Source organism: Vulpes vulpes, chromosome 9 (assembly GCF_048418805.1).
Source record: "Vulpes vulpes isolate BD-2025 chromosome 9, VulVul3, whole genome shotgun sequence".
Lineage (NCBI taxonomy): Eukaryota > Metazoa > Chordata > Mammalia > Carnivora > Canidae > Vulpes > Vulpes vulpes.
In genome coordinates this window covers 60,625,062-60,641,792 of record NC_132788.1, presented here as the reverse complement: position 1 = coordinate 60,641,792, position 16,731 = coordinate 60,625,062, and the positions used below count along the sequence as shown (strand labels likewise).

Below are 16,731 nucleotides of genomic sequence, written 5' to 3'. Positions count from 1 at the left end.
AATGTGATGTGTTAACGAGGCTGATGGGGGGGCGGGTGGTACAAAAAGAGCAGGCACTGGCATGGGTGTCACTGGCCTGGAGCAGGCAGGCAGAGTGCCCTCCTGGACTTCGGGCCCTGGGTGCCCCAGCCACGCAGAGCCATCATGCCCACCCTTCAACCTGAGGTCACAGGTCTGCCCCAGGGGTGCCTTGGGGCCCCTGGGTCCATCAAGGAATTAACGCTGTGCTGACCATTAATCAGCAGACACTCGGGCTTTACATGCCAACCTTCTGCCTCCATGCAGGATTATCTGTGAATGATTGCACCAGAGAAGTTCAAATTGCCAAATGGACCATGTCGGCCTCAGCCTTCACAGTAATTGCTGGCAGGATCTTCTCCCTCATTTACACACATTTAAAGCTCGGCTTTGGGGAAAAAATAGCCCACAAATTTTTTATCTTCCACCACAGCAGTGTGGTGAATTAAGAGCATGGGCTATGCAGCCAGACCGCCTAGGTTCAACCCTCAGTCCCACCACTGGCTGGCTGGATGATCTGTGGCAAGTGCTCTCACTGCTCAGTGCCTCGGTTTCCCTTATGAGTACTGAGGACTGCAGTTGGGCCTGCCTTGTAATTATATATGCTATAAGGATCACCTAGACTGAGACATGGGAAGCAGTTCAATCAGAGCCTGGTGCTGAGAGAACGCTGCATATATATATATGCATGCTGTTCATGGAAGGAGACACTCAAGAGAGCAGTTAGGAGCATGGTCTCAGCTTTTAACTCAGAAAGCCAAGCCCACTCCTCATCACAGAGGAGCCTCTTACCTGCTCCTTAATCTCACAGCCCTGAATATCCACCACATTCAGCGCCGACAGGAGGCCCAGACCAGATACAGCCCAGAGATCCCTGTGTTTGTTTGGGTTTTGGTTTGTTTTTGTTTTTGTTTTGCTTTTTTTTGTTTTTAGATTTTATTTATTCATGAGAGACACAGAGAGAGAGAGAGAGACACACAGGCAGAGGGAGAAGCAGTCTCCATGCAGGGAATACGATGTGGGACTCGATCCTAAGACCGCAGGATCCTGCCCTGAACCAAAGGCAGATGCTCAACCGCTGAGCCACCCAGGCATCCCTACCTCCCTGTGTTTTTAGGAACATGAATAGGTTGCCAACAATTGAGAAGGATTTCTCTTGAAAATCTGGATTTCTGACATCTTCTAGAAAACCTGCACATCTGGCTGCACTCAGGACTGCCTCCCCTAGCAACTTTCAACCAGAGCTGTGTGGCCAGAGGCAGCCCATGCTCCCCAGTTAGCACCAGTCCTCACCACTTCCTGATGTCCCACGTCAGGCCCACCTCTCCCTCATGTTATCTGTCCAGGCCTCTGGGCATCAAGATGTTGCCCCAGATCCAGCTGAAGAGATGAGTGGGGGAAACAAACTGTCCCAGCCTGTGTGTGGTCTCATAAGGTAGAAGCAGGCCCTAGGAGCTGTGGGAGCACAGGCCAGAAGCTTAATACTAAGTAACTCCTTGTGGCAGACACAGGAGGCTGTCCACGCTTTGTCCTGGCATTCATAGTGCCTCTCCCCCACCACTGACCCTCCTTCCCTTTTCCACTTTTAATTCTTCTGCTGTTGATTGTGTTCCTCTCAGAGCTGTCATGTGTTATAAAGATTGCCTATATAGATCCCAACCTTTCCCAGAACTGCAGCTGGCCACCCTGCCTTACCATCCCTCCCTTTTAGAAACCTTCCTGGGTCACCTGGGCCAGCTGAGCTTATACCTCCCAGGCCTGTCCCTGAAGTCTGTCATCACAGATGCATATACCACAGAGCTGGCCCATGTCATCCCTGCACCCCGCAAAGATTGTACACCTACTGTGTGCCAAGTCCTTGACCAGAAACAGAGACACAGCTGGGGACAAGCCATTCAGAATCCCTCCCTCACAGAGCTCTTGCTCCACACAATTCAACTTGCAGCTATTGGAGACCTACTTCGAGCCAGACCCCACACTGGCAGGAGGTATGGGGGCCTCCCCAGCTGAAGCCCAGAGCTAACAGAGCGACTAATGGGAAAACTTTAAAATTTAAAAAAAAAAAAAAACTGAATCCATAAAATGTGCTACAGAGGCCTAAAGAGAAAATAAGGCTGTCAGAGAGGGCTTCTTGGAAGAGGTGACATTTGAGCTGAGCTGTGAAGAAACTTACCAAGTAAAGAAGGAACAGCATTTGCAAAGGCACAGAGGCAAGACTATCCCTTAGTCTGTCATGGGAAAGCATGTGGAGGTCGGCTGGGAGGAAGGGGAGACAAGGCCAAGTGAGAGGGCAGCCCTGACTGGCAGGCTGATGGGAGCCAAGGGGTAAGGTTAACCTGTGGAGCAACATGATTGGATTTGCATGGTAGGTCCTAATGTGTGAAAGGCTGGAGAGGGTGAGGCTGGAGGCAAAGAGGCCAGTGGGGAGGCTGTTAGAGCCTTCAGGGAAAGGGGCTGAGGCCACCCAACCTCTAATATCTGGGTTTCTGTGTTGTCTCCGACATTTAGGGAGCAGAGGCAACACAAACCATCATAAGCCCAGCAACCTCAGGGTGCTTAGGTGCAGAGGGTGTATTGTTTTGGGAGACTAGGAAGCAGCAGTCTGCCCTGGTAGAAGTGACTCCTGGCTGATGGTAGCCACAGGGCACCGCAGAGGGCCTTTCTAAGACCAGCTAGCCGACTCTGCCCTTCCCTGTATCTTTGTATCCCTCTCTCCTCCCACTCTGCAGGGCGGCATGTACATCTTCCAGCTCTTTGACTCCTATGCTGCCAGTGGGATGTGCCTTCTCTTTGTGGCCATCTTTGAGTGTGTCTGCATCGGCTGGGTGTATGGTAAGTAAAGGCTGGGCCCACCCACACCCCAGCAGCCTGCCATGGTGCCCAGCATATGGACGCCTGGGGCTCAGGTGGGCTCAGGTTCTCTGCGGCTTGTCTCCATCTGTGTCCACCTCATCCTCCTTTCCCTCAGGGGCTCAGCCTTTCACACATGTCTGGAGAGCTTCTTGTTCTTACACCCCTACGGCACAAGGAGAGGTTCCAGACTCAGGCACTGTGACCTCGGGCCCTGGCCTTCTGCCTTGGAGATTCAGTTTTCCCTTCTGTAAAACGGGGCAGTCCCTACCATGTCTCCAAGTAGGACATAGAGTGGGCAAAGCAGCCAGCACAGTGCCCAGCCCTCATTCAATGCCCGCCTTCTGCTTCTCCTATTCCCTAAACCAAATGAGTGGATGAGGATTGCTGGACTCTTGATGATGGATATTCCCACAATAAGCATAGCTTGGGAACAGGCCCCCACTGTGGGCTGCCCCACTCATTAGCAGCCCAGTCAGGCTGTCCCCTCCAGAGCCCTGCTTCCTGCCCCCAAGGATGTTAGCCAGGCCCTGGCCCTGCCTCTCAAAAGGACCAGAATTTCTTCTACTGGAGTATATTCTGAAACCTCACATATATGACATCTTGGTAGTTGTTAAGTGAGAAATCCATTCCCTGCTGTCATTTGTCTGGGCTGGGGAAAGCAAACAGCCCTAGCCTTCCCTCTGGGTCTTGTACAAAAATCCTCTGGGGTGTGTGTGCCTGTCTGTTTTATTCTGGACAGGAAGCAATCGCTTCTACGATAACATCGAAGACATGATTGGCTACCGGCCATTGTCGCTCATTAAATGGTGCTGGAAGGTTGTGACCCCCGGAATCTGTGCGGTAAGGGCCCTGCCAGCAGCTGCCTCCAGCCCACTCACCCACTTTTCCATTCTAGTGCCACAAGCCTGGCCGAGGCTGAAACTGAGGAGGTGCTGGCCCTCTGGGTGACCCTCTGTACATTCAGAGAGTCCAAAGCACCCGACAGCTTTCTAAGTTGGAGTCATGGGGACAGTTTCTGGGCTTGGCCAGGGAGGGGCCTCACTGGGATCCTGGCTCCGCCACCAGTTTGCTATGTGACTGAGCAGAAGCCTCGGATTCTGTACCTGCAAGCTAAGTGGCTGGGGCCTGTCTCCATGGGGGCCAAGGATCGTATGAGAGACAACGTTTGCTTTGCTGTTAACAGAGAAAGCCACAGAACTGAGGTAAAGTTGGGGCTCATGCTTTGTCCCTCAGGCCATACCTTGGAGAGGCCTTTGTGTTTAATTAAAAAAAAAAAAAAAAAAAAAACACAACCCCACTGCTCTTCACCCAGTTCTTGGCATTGAAAGTGTCTCAGAGCATCTTCACAAACCATCATGGTTCTGCAAAGGCCACTTTGAAAGCAGCCCCGAGAAGGGGCTAGAAGATTCCTGACTGAGCAGAGGCTGGGGATGAGGCTTCTGTGGGGGGAAGGGTCTCACAGCCCCAATGAGGTGCTGGGGTCTGTGGGAGTCCGTTCCCTGTGTGTCTGATGCAGGTGAGCTGGCACAGGGCTTCCCCTGTCCAGGGCTATCACACAGGGTGGGCCCTCTCCCTGCTGGCCTCCTGCATGCAGGCCTAGGCCTGTCACCTAAGGCCAGCCCCCAGGGACTTCTCCCTGTCTCTTGGCAGGGCATTTTCATCTTCTTCCTGGTCAAGTACAAGCCTCTCAAGTACAACAACATCTATACCTATCCCACCTGGGGCTACAGCATCGGCTGGCTCATGGCCCTGTCCTCCATGCTCTGCATCCCACTCTGGATCTTCATCAAGATGTGGAAGACAGAGGGGACGCTGCCTGAGGTGAGACAGCCCAGGTGAGGGAGTGGGTGGCAGGTTGGCAAGGACGGCTCAGAGGGTGCTGCAGCACACACGGGCCCTGGCTCTGCCTCGTGAAGAGCAGGAGCAAGTCCATGGGTCTTATCTGAGCAATGTGTCAAGAATGAGCCCTCACACATCTCCCGGGGAAGCCATGGCCAGCTCCTCCCTGGAAGGTGTTCATTATTACCATTGTGTGAAGTCATCTCTATGAGGCCTGGAAGTTGAGCCATCTTCTCTGAGTGTCCTCATCTATAATATGGGGACAACAGCAGATCCTGACTTACAGAGGTTTTTGTAAGGACTCGATGAGTTTCTATAGGGAAAGCACTTAGACTGGGACCTGGAACAGAGTGACCAAGTGGTAGCTTTTACTGATCTGTTAGTGCATGAAGGACCCCCCATCCCCAGGACATAGGGAGAGGGTCTGATGCTTGGGAAACACCTGTCCCATGTCGTCATCATGCTAGACTCTCTACATGAATCTCCTTTAATCCTTGGGGCAAACCAGGATGCTGGCCTCATTTTCTGCCTTCAATAGGTAGGGAAACTGAAGCTCAGAAAAATGAAATCACTCAGCCAAAACTTAGTAAGCCAAAATTTTTAAATCAACACTGGGTCTTATACTATATGTTAGTTAGCAAATTGAATTTAAGTTTTAAAAAATGTAAATATAAAATAAATAAATTCTTAAATAAATTGAGGTATAATGGACATATTATATTAGTGTTAGGTAACAACATAATGGTCTAATATTTGTATGTATTGTGGTCACCACAGTGAGGTCTAGTTAACATCCCTCACCACACAGTTACAAATTCTTTCTCTTGTGATGAGAACTTTGAAGATCTATTATCTTAGCAACTTTCAAATATACAATACAGTATTATTATCTATAGTCACCATGTTGTGCATCACATCTCCCATGACTTACTTATTTTATAGCTGGAAGTCTGTACGTTTTGGCCCTCTTCACTCATTTTACCACCCACTCCCCCAACCCCACCCACCCACCTTTGGCAACCACAGTCTGTTGTATGTATCTTTGAGCTTGGGTTAGGTTTGTTTGTTTGTTGGGTTTTTGTTTTGTGTTGTTTTTTCTTTAGGTTCCACATATAAGTGATATTATACAGTGTTTGTCCTTGTCTGGCTCATCTCACTTAGCATCATGTTCTCAAGTTCCATCCATATTGTCACAAACAGCAGGATTTCCTTCCTTTTTATGGCTGAGTCATATTCCACTATATATATGGACCATAAGTTGGCTATGATAGAGAAGGACCAAGCTGAGAGGGAAAGTCTCACAAGCCTGCTTATGCCCCCCGAGAGAGTTTCCTTGGCTCCTATAGGGAATGTAGGTCAAGAGCAGTTGGTTAGTTCTGATCTGGAACCAAACCATGTCCTTGGTCCCTGCAGGCCCCTGCACAAACTTCCAGCAGCCTTTGGTATTCAGGAATGCCCAGTGTCCCCTTGTGAATCCTTCAGAGATTAGCTCAGTCCTGGCATGGTGGGAGAGAAGGTGGGTAGGGGGAAGGAGAGGCTATGTTCCTGAGCTTCTTCCGTCTGCCTAAGCTCACACACCTGCCTCCGCAGAGAGCAAGGTTTATTAAAGACAGCAGAACTGATTTCCAGGGACACCTGGGTGGTATAGCGGTTTGGCGCCTGCCTTCGGCCCAGGGCGTGATCCTGAAGTCCCAGGATCAAGTCCCTCATCGGACTCCCTGCAGGGAGCCTACTCTCATGAATAAATAAATAAACTCTTTAAAAAAAGAAGAAGAACTGATTTCCAGGCCTTCCTTACTGAGGAAATGTGTGCCAGTTAGTTCATCTCCCTCTGCTTCCAGAAGTTTCTGCCAGCTGACAGGAGGGATCTGGAAGGAAAAATGGGGTCAATGGTACTTACCTGAGAGAACTGCTATGAGGATGGATAATCTGTGCTAATCTGTGGCAAGGTCAACTAAATGGAGGCTCATGTTAATCCTAGAAGGCAGGTGTCTGCTCTCTCCCTTTGACAAATGAGGAAACTGAGACACAGAGAGGCCAAGTTTTTCACCCCAGTTAAGTGACAGAGCTGGGATTCAACCCCAAATGCCTCTGATCTGGAGCTCATGCTCTCAATCCCTGTCCTGTATTAAGACCTAGTGCCTGGTACACAGAAGGTGTTCAGCATAGGGAAATTGGCCTGTTATTCCCACCCAGGCAATGTAGGCTCAGCCTCTTAGGCATGTCAGCATCTGGAAGAGGACAGAACCTTGATCATGAAAAAAAAATCAGACCTCCAAAAATCTTTGCAGCCTTCCTGAGGAAGGGGTTCATGCCCAGAAAGAATCTCCCAAATCCTGACCTGTCTTCTCCCAAGGACCCTGCTGGGTATACATGAAATTGAGGCGTGGGGCCCCAGGCAGCACTGTGGCAGCAGAAGCATGTGTCAGGAGTCAGCCTGGTACAGTGGGGATGACAGCCACACTATCCGTGCCCAGCTCAGTGCTGGACATTTTGCAAGGCAGCATAAGGCTGTGCTAATGTTTCCCATCTCCAAGCACTGCCCAAGGAGCACAAGGCACACACTCTACGTGTTCCCCTGGACAGTGGCCCCATAGTATGACATCCCTTTTGTGGGAAACATACCCATTTATCCAGCAATCACATAAACAGCCCTAGAAGTACCTTAGTTCGCTCCTACAACGCCCCTTTCAGGCCAGTACTGTTATCCTGTTTCACAGAAGAAAATGCAACTCCTAGAGGTTAGGTGAGTTACCTAACAGAGCTAGCGAACAGCCAGCGAGCAGTGAGCAGGACTCCAAGCCCAGCTGCTTAGTCTCTACTGGAGGGAGGGACCTGCAGCAGGCCAGGTACAGTGCTAAGCACTTCTGTAAACTATCTCCTCATTCCTCGGCAAACCCCAGGAGCAGGTACCTCTGTTGCCCCCATTTTCCGGAGGAGGAAACAGAACTGAGCTCTGAGTGACAGCGCTGAGGCCCACCCCTTGGTCTTGATGACTCCATGGGCCGTGGTGTCCACCCATGCAGTCTGGAGAGGCCGAGCCAGGCGCCAGGACCCTGGCAGTCCCGCTCAGACAGCTCTTCTCTCCAACTATACAGAAATTCCGGAAGTTGACCATCCCCAGCGCTGATCTGAAAATGCGGGGCAAGCTTGGGGCAGGCCCACGGACGGTGACCGTTAATGACTGTGACGCCAAACTCAAGGGCGATGGGACCATTGCAGCCATCACAGAGAAGGAGACGCACTTCTGAGCAACACCTGCCACCTCGGATGCCTCTCCTTCCTTCCCTCCCCCCACCTCGTGCGTGTAAATGAATACCTGAAACATGTACTTCACCTAATGATAGAGGCTTGCTTGTTTTGCACCGGATTTATTAACAAGTTAATTTTAAGGTGGCTGTGTACACTCTGGTTTAAAGTCCCATTCCCCTCCCTGCCCCCAGTTACCATGTAAGTAACATTACAAAGAGATAATACTGTACAGGGACTAGCAGAATCTTCTGTGCTAGGACGGTTTTAACCCATGTTTTCTAGGGGTTGGGGGAAGTTGTATCATATGGTCAAACTTTTATACTTGGGCTGTGGGGCAGGTGGGGTGGGAGTGATGCCTGTTCTCTGTCAGCCTTTTAGCTGACCAGTCCCTGTCCCATGTTTGTCCCTGACCATTGCAGCTGCCCCTCCTCCATGCCCCCAGGGAGGGCTTTGCCTTCGAATCCTGCCTTTGCCATCCCCAACCTCTTAGCAATGTGTTTGCAGACAGCAAGGCTGTGTCAGAGAAGACAAAGTGATCTGTCCGTCCTGATCCCACTAAGTGACCTTGGGTGCTCCCATCCTCTCTCTGGGCCTCAGTTTCCCCATCTCCCAACAGGAAGGCTGGATCAGGTGATCTCTGAGGTCCTTTCTCGGCCTGGCCACATCTCTTGGGGATTCTCTTGGTGTTGTTTGCTGCCCAGCAGGCCTGCCCTTGACGTTGACCATGGGTTGTTCTTGAAGGCTCCCAAGCTATTATCCCTGCACCCACCCCTGCTTATTTGAAATCAAGTTTGTCATGGAAATGATGTGTTTTCCCTTAAAACCCTAGCTTGATGCACTCTGGAGTCCGGCCAGGTCCTCAGCCTCTGTGACAGGGCTCCTCCTGTCCTGTCCATCTGCTCTCCTTATCATGTCTGCCCCTCCATCCTCATGGGGCTGGCTGGAGTCGCCTGGATGCTGCTTTTTGGGGTCAGGAAGCAGCTATCTGGCCTGCCACTGCCCTAGCCAGGATCTGTGTCTGGGACCTTCCACCAGCCTCCCAGGGGGAGGAACCCCTGGAGAGCCTGGAGCCTGGTGTTGTCCTTTGGTCCCTTCTTCATCTCCCTGCCACCTCTTCTCTCTCTTACTGTCCCCTGCCCTCCTCTCTCTCTTGCTATCTCTCATCTCTCCCCATCCTTCTTATCACCAGCAGAACCTTTTCTCCCTACCCTTTCTTTGGGAGCCATCCTACCTGCATCTCTCACCAAGCGGCTGAGAAGCCTCTGCACTTATACTGGAGGGAAAACCGGGCTCCCGCCCCTCCCTCTGTGCAGGCCTGGGGCTGGGGGTGGGGGGTGGGGCGACAAGGCTGGTGCTGCCTCAGACCTCTCGGCCTGATCTCCCTCTTCTTTAATCAGACTTCATCAGCTCTCTGTCTTGGATTCTGAGTTATTTGGGGACAAGGAAGGTGCATTCTTTCTCCTTTTCCTTTATGTCCCCAGTTTTATTTGGTGGAAACAAGAGCTGTCTCTAAAGTAAGGCTTTAGTTTCCTGTAGGGAACCCACATGTTTGATTCACCCAGAACTTTCCAAACTGACAGCTTCTCTGGTCTGGCCAGCCCCCAGCTGAAGCCCGAGTTTGCTAGAAGGGATGCCCAGTGCCCCCCAGGCAGGCTGGGAAGCCTGGTCTGGGCCCAATTTTGCACACACTGCCCAGGCCTGCCTGGCTCTCCCTGAGCTGTCTCATCTGGTGGACCCAGGAAGCGGACCCAGGAGGCTCGGGCCTCGTGCTGCACCTTCTGCTGTGTCTGTCCTTGTCTACTCATCTTCCACCAGGTCCCGGGGAAGGAGACTCCCCACTGCTGCTGCTACTGGTTCTCCACCTACAGCTCTAAGGTCTTGCTAGGGGCGCACTGCATTGTACTTGTGGCACTTAACCTTTCACTCATCTAACATGACTCATGGGGCAGGGCGGAGGGAGGGCTTTTACTCTGGCTTTTGGTTTTTTGTTTTGTTTTGTTTTGTTTTTGTAATTTCCTACTAGTATTTGGGCAACTTTGGGGTGGGTGGGGTGGGAGACATGAGGGCAGGGGAAATGTCATTGTGGTGACTTTTTTGATATTCATTAGAAACAATACATCCTTTCTGAGATATTTACAGAATTATTAAAAAATGAAAAAGGTTGTACTGTTTTACATAATGAACGTTTTTATTGGGTATTCAAAGGGCACACGATTGTCTGCTTACTCATTTTTAAAAATTAAAGGAATGAACAAACTATATGTGGCAGTTCCCAGCAGAGTGGTGTTCATTGAGTTGCTCTTCCTGTGTTTTATCACCTGCATGACATACTTGCAAAGCCCTCTCAGTTCCATCCGTGGAGATTGTGGTCTCAACTCAGGATTACAAATTGAAAGTGCTCAGGGGTGTTTTGGGAGCCCACACTTCCTTTCCTTCCCCGCGCTCACTGTACATTGAATGCTGTGTGCTAGGTGCTCTACAAAAGCTGTCTCTTTACTTCCAAAACAACCCCGTAAAGTAGTCACCTCCCTATTTTCCTTAGTACTTCACCCACTTTACAGATAGGGGAGACTGAGGCAAAGAGAAATCCAGTCTTACTGAACTCAAAGCCAAGTCTCTTTTAATCACGATGCCTTACTGTTTCTCATGCTCTGAGGCCCAAAGAAGGCAGTAGCTGCCTCGCCATGGCTGCAGTGCTTGCCCCAAAGCTCGTGGGCCACTCTGCTAGGCAGACCTGCATGTCTGAGGCAGATGGGGTGAGGTGGAAAGACATGGAGATTTGAAGCATGGAGTCCTGGTTTGGGCTCCAGGATCTGCCCTTGCCAGCCTCAATTCTCTCATCTCTCCAAAGAAGATAGTAGCTCCTGTTTCAAAGTCAGGGTGATTGTGAGGATCCCATGAGCTCTGAGTAGGATTGGCCAAGCTTTGTATTCACACTGCTTATTATTATTATTATCCTGAAGGAATAGTCCCTAAGCTCTAAAAGGGTAGTATTGCTCAGAACTTAGGCAAACATCTCTAAATTTGCATCTGGGATTTCCAGACAGTTGCTTGAGACCACAGAGCATGTTTTGTCCTGCCAGTCCATGGAACGATGTGATCATCTCCATATAGCGTCTGCTCATTTCTAGTAGTTGACTTTTCTGCTTCAAATCCCTGATCTCAAGATCCCCCCCAAGCCTCCTTGGCCTCTCACCCTCTCTGAGATGGTAACATCTGTTCACAGGGAACTGTCCCACAGTTCAGAAAATCTCTGATCCCCAAAGGGTCCCTGAGAACTTTGTAACTTCATAGAGCCACAAGGATTGGTGTAGTCACGTTTCTGCCTCTCTTCCCTCCTCGTGTCTGAAAGTGTATTAAGCACCTGGTACAAAGCATCAAGACACAAAGAGGCTGGGTCACAGAAATGTGGGTCTCCCTAATTCCCAGGAAATCGGATTTGTGGGTGCTCAAGCTTACAGAATTGGTAACCTATGGCATTGTTTTTCCCAGTAGACCCTGTAGGCTGCAGTACGTGCTGGTCAGCCTCCCAGCCAGATGTGACTCTGCAGCCTAGTTCTCTTAGACACATCAAATAACCAGAGCAGAGGGGAGTTGTGGAAGTGAAGTCAAAGGTTACTTCAGAACTAGGATTCTCAATTTTGTGGGTGAGGAGTAGGGAGGGAATGAGAATAAGGCACCAAAGAGCTGACCATTTCTGCTGACAGCTACAATTTTTGGAAAAGAGGGTCTGAGTATGCATCATGTTTCATGTCTAGACCTAGAACTAGGGACATTGAGACAAGTGGAACAGCCCCTTTTCTTGAACGTTCCTGCTCTTTTAGGTCAAGAGGACAGGCGTCCACACTCCTATGGACAGGAGTAAATACATGCAGGAACTGTTCTTTCTTCTTCTTTCTAGCCTTTGTTAGCCAGTTTGAGCTCTGTGGTGTGACCCTGGGCAAGTCTCCACTTTTACGGGCCTTAGCTTAGCCATCAGGAGAAAGGTGAAGAAAATGAGACCCAGGGAGGAAACATAGCTGACTCAAGATCCTCCTAGAAGCCCTCTGCACCTTCTCAGGCTATTAAAAATCAAATGGGTCCTTGACCTGGGCACCTTGCTTGGGAGCAAAGTCAATCTGTTGCCAACTCTTAGCCTTCTCTGCCTCTCACTTTTAAATAAGATCCACTTTGCAGGGGATACACATGCATTTTTTTCTCAGAGCTCTCAGGCCGGCTGACATGTCAGAACTACCCCCATGAGAAACTAGAGGGCAGAATGTTCCAGGGACCAAGTTTCCAGGCATTGCCAAGCATAGGAAATAAACTGTTCACTGAGCACCTACTATGTTCCAGGTGTCATACCCACATTACTTCATCAGCGCCTTATAACAAATCTAAGAGGAAAATGTTATTAATCCCATTTTTCATATGGAGGAATTCAAGTTTAGAGATTATAAATAATTTGCCCCCCAAAATAATACCAGCTATACCTCCTGGAAAGTGGAGAAGCTGGACTGGATCAAGGTTTGCTGGGTCTAAATAGAGCCATGTACCCAACCACCTAACCAAGAATGTGGGACTTGAGCTATACCTTGAGGGATGGGAACATTTCACCAGGCAGGAAAGAGCAATTGACATGAGGGAACAGCCTAAGCAAAAGTAGAGGCAGGAAAATGTCTTTGGGTGAACATTGTGGAAACCCAAATCCTCCCCATCCCTGGTCTACTTTTACAACTTCACCAGCTCTGAGGGTGGCCCCTCCCCATTCTCTGAGAGCAAGGGGGTTAGGTAGCACTGTGCTCATCAAAGATGGCACCTGGTGCAAGTTCTGGCACAGAGTGGGTGCTCCATCAGACAGGGCCTTCAATGAACAAGTGATTGGCTTGCCCCTGAGTAGGGAGCCACTGAAGACCCACCTGGTGCTGAAAACCATGCTGGGTCCCTTCTTATGTATTATCTTGCCCTCAATCACCTTGTGGATTGGCAAGGTGTTCATATCTACCAGTAAAGAGACAGGCTCAGAGAAGTAGAGTCAGCGGCCCTAGGTCCCAGAGCTGGTTAACAGCAGAGCTGTGGTAGCAGCTCCATGGGGCCCTGGCTCCAAGGCCCATGCACTTTCCACAGACCACTTTTGGGAGCCTCTGTGTGCCACCACAGCCACCAGCACTGATGAATCATTACAGGCCATGGAGAAACAGATGGTAGAGGTCAGGCAGAGAAATCAGAAAGGCTCTAGGAGCCTTGAATAATCTTTTGGACACTGGGGACCTCTGGAAGCCTTCTTGGTCTCCCAGAAATGATAGAAGGTCACTAGGGTTCACTGGGATGGACAAAGGGATGTTTGGGGGCTAGTGGAAGGGACCACTGGGGTCCTGGAGACCTGCAGGAGAGATTGAGAGGTCCTGAGTGAGGAGCCAGAATTATGTGGAGTCGTCAGTGAGAGACAAAGCCCCTCAGGAGTTATGGAGAGTTGAGCATTCTGGAGGGTGGGCACGAGAGTTGTAGGGGACCGCTGGGAAAAATGAAGGACTGTTGGGGAGGCACTTCAGAGTTGCTGGTGGCCATCAAGAGCTATACAAATAATTAGAGCCCTTGGTCATTTCTGGGTGGCACTGGAGCCATGCAGAGTTCTGGGACTCCATGACCTTGCCCTCACAAGAGTGGAGCAGGCTTGGCTCTTCTGGAAATGCCCCACCTAGGTGTGCCAACCAGCCAACGCTTGGCTTTCCTTATTCTCCATGGAATTTTTTCTGCCCTCTTTTCGGGTATTTTTCCAAAGCCAAACATTTCTGGAACGAGCAGGCTCTGGTAGCCTTGTCTGAGAAGGAGCTTGGGCCCAGTAGAGAGGTCTGGGCCTGATCTGTGGGAGCCCCTGGTCAGACAGTGGAGGGGACAGAAGAAATAGTAGAGCACAGGCAAGTATCATTGATCCCCTAAAGTATCATCTATTCAGTACCTACCATACACCTGAGATAGGTTTGGTTATTTTCCATAAGCCTGAACACAACCACTGCAGCTCTGATTTATTCCCATTTTATAGACATGGAAACAGGCAAAGAGAGGTAGGGAAAGAACTTACCCGACATCACATAGACTGAGCTGGAACTCCAAGCCAGGTCTATCAAACCCAGGGACCATGGTTTACTCCCTATGGTAGGTGGCTATTGGGGTGGCCCCAAGTCTCTAGCAGAGATTAGGCCCTGGGCCTCCCTCCCCTCATCACCACCCTCCCATTGGGAGTCCTGGGCTCAGGCAGACGTTGGTGGCAGCAAATCAGCCACCAGGTGGCACTGCTGCTAAACCCAAGCCCCCTCCCCAGGGTCCAGGCCCTGACTAGTGAGGTGGGACTAGGAGCTGGGACTCCAGGCCCAGAGGCCCCACTCTAGGTGCCCAGATGAAGGACAAGGAGGCTGCCCTTGACGAAAGAATGCAATTCACCCTCCTCACACTGCCCTACCTCCCTGCTCCTGTTTGAAGCATTACCTCAACAGCCAGACACCTGCTTTCACTTCTCAACTTCCCCACTCGTGGCCATGTGGCCTCAGGCAAGTGACTTCACTCTCGGACTACAGTTTCCTCATCTGTGCAAACAGACACAATAGAGCCCTCCTGGCAGGGACATTGAGAGAATTATATGAGACAATAGTGCCACGTGGCTGACACACAGAATCTTGTTCTTATGTGTCATTCTTCTCAGGACGACAGTCACAAGGGCCCCCACCAGCGTCAGGAAACCCATGTCCTAGCTCTCAACTCTCCGTCTGCCTTGGGTGAAGTCACTTTGTCTCCCTGGGCCTCGGTTTCCTCATCTGTAAATTGAGGTTAATCATAAGAATTCTCTTGTTTGGGGGATCTCTGGTGGCGCAGCGGTTTAGTGCCTGCCTTTGGCCCAGGGTGCGATCCTGGAGTCGGGCTCCCGGTGCATGGAGCCTGCTTCACCCTCTGCCTATGTCTCTGCCTCTCTCTCTCTCTCTCTGTGTGACTACCATAAATAAATAAAATAAAATAAAATAAAAAAAGAATTCTCTTCTTTGGCTATTTTGAGAATTAAATGAGACAGTGGCTCTAGGACATTTGTTTTATAGAGCACCAAATGAACAGGAAAAATGATTATTGAAAATATTAATGTTTCCAGGGTGTTGTGGTTGGGTGGATATGAAAATGGTGATAAGGTATGAGGAGGGCAGGGCGACCCCTCAGGGACTGGGTCGGGCTGTGGGTTTGCCCTGACCATGTACCAGCAATTACACAGGCCCCATCAGCCAGGCCCTGCCATGCACCTGCCCAGCACCTCCGCCCCCTCCAGTCCCTACTTCCCATTATCATCCCTCAAATCCTGCCCCCAACACATTTGGACACAAAAATGTAGAACAGAGATGAGAAGGCTAACCACTGAAATATGGAGGGTGATCATCTTTGGGCGATAATGTTTGGCTAATTTTAATTTTCTCCTTTTTTTCTGTACCGTCTAATTTTTCTTTAACAAAGAACTTCTATAGCTTTTACATTCCAAAAAAATAAAATCAATAAAGCTATTTTTAAAAATCCTCTCCTTGCCACTTAGAGGTTGGTTACAAATGAAGACCCGGGGTGGGGGGGATGAGGAAGGATTCTGATATGGTTGGAAGAAATGATGAGCAGAAGGGAGCGGGTGTGTTGCCGCGGCACATATTTCTTTGGTCCTCTGGCTCCAACCTCCTCTGGGGGATTCTGGGCCTCAGGATGCAGGAGGAGCAAATGGAGCAGGACCCCTTCTCTGGGCCACATATGCTCCACATTTCTGGGTGCTCCAGGCTCCAACATCTTCAAGTGTTGCAGGGAGAGCTTGCAGCTGAAGCTGAAGAGAGAAGAAGACAGACATGCAAGGCAGCCGCCCTTGGTTGAGGGCTGACCGTGTGCTAATTACTGCCACTCCTTTTATCTCATCAGAACCCCCTCTACCCTACCCACACATGTCCATTGAGGGAGCTGGGATTATTAGCCCAATTTACAAATGAGGAAGCCAAGGTATGAACTTGGGTATCTGACTGCCTTCTGGGTATCTCCTTTTGGGCGTCTGTTGAGGCCTCTCAGCAGTTAAATTCATCTCCTCCATCCCCCATGCATTACAATCTATCCCTCCCAGTCTCAATAAATGACACCATCATTCAACAACGTCCTTCATTCAGCAAATATGATTTAGCAATCACTATGAACCTGCCCTCAAGGAGCTAACATTCTACTGGGAGGACAAGATAATGAACATTTTTTAAAAGGAAGCATATATAGTACAGCAGAAGATAGTAAAGGATCTGGCTAAAAATGAAGTGGAGGGGCAGCCCCAGTGGCGCAGCGGTTTAGCACTGCCTGCGGCCTGGGGTGTGATCCTCAAGACCCCGGATCGAATCCCACATCAGGCTGCCTGCATGGAGCCTGTTTCTTCCTCTGCCTGTGTCTCTGCCTCTTTCTCCTCTGTGTCTTTCATGAATAAATAAATAAAATCTTTAAAAAATAAAAAATAAATAAAAATGAAGTGGAGCAGGGGTATAAGGAGGGCCAGGGAGTAAGGGTTTGGGTTGGAATTTTAAATGGGTTCGTAAGGAAAAGCCTCCCTGAGAAGGTGAGGAATAGAGGCATGTGATTGTCGGGAGAAGAGTGTTCCAGGTGAAGGAAGTAGCATTTGCAAAGGCCCTGGGGTGAGTGCTTCTCTGCAGCATTCCCAGGGAACTAGGAGACCATGTTGGCTGAAGCAAAGTGAACAAGGGGAAAGTATAAAAGTGAGGTAAGAGAGGTGAGGGGCAGATGACA

General features: G+C 50.0%; 1 protein-coding gene across 1 annotated transcript in view; it reads left to right on the top strand.

Annotated features, from left to right (window-relative positions):
• Positions 1-10,223, top strand: part of SLC6A11 (solute carrier family 6 member 11) — a 127,993-nt gene extending 117,770 nt beyond the window's left edge. The window contains exons 11-14 of the mRNA XM_026016942.2: positions 2,748-2,850; positions 3,611-3,711; positions 4,522-4,692; positions 7,809-10,223. Coding sequence (XP_025872727.2) covers positions 2,748-2,850; positions 3,611-3,711; positions 4,522-4,692; positions 7,809-7,961 — 528 coding nt within the window. The 3' untranslated portion in view covers positions 7,962-10,223. The remainder of the gene's footprint in view (positions 1-2,747; positions 2,851-3,610; positions 3,712-4,521; positions 4,693-7,808) is intronic.
• Positions 10,224-16,731: the final 6,508 nt, after the last annotated feature.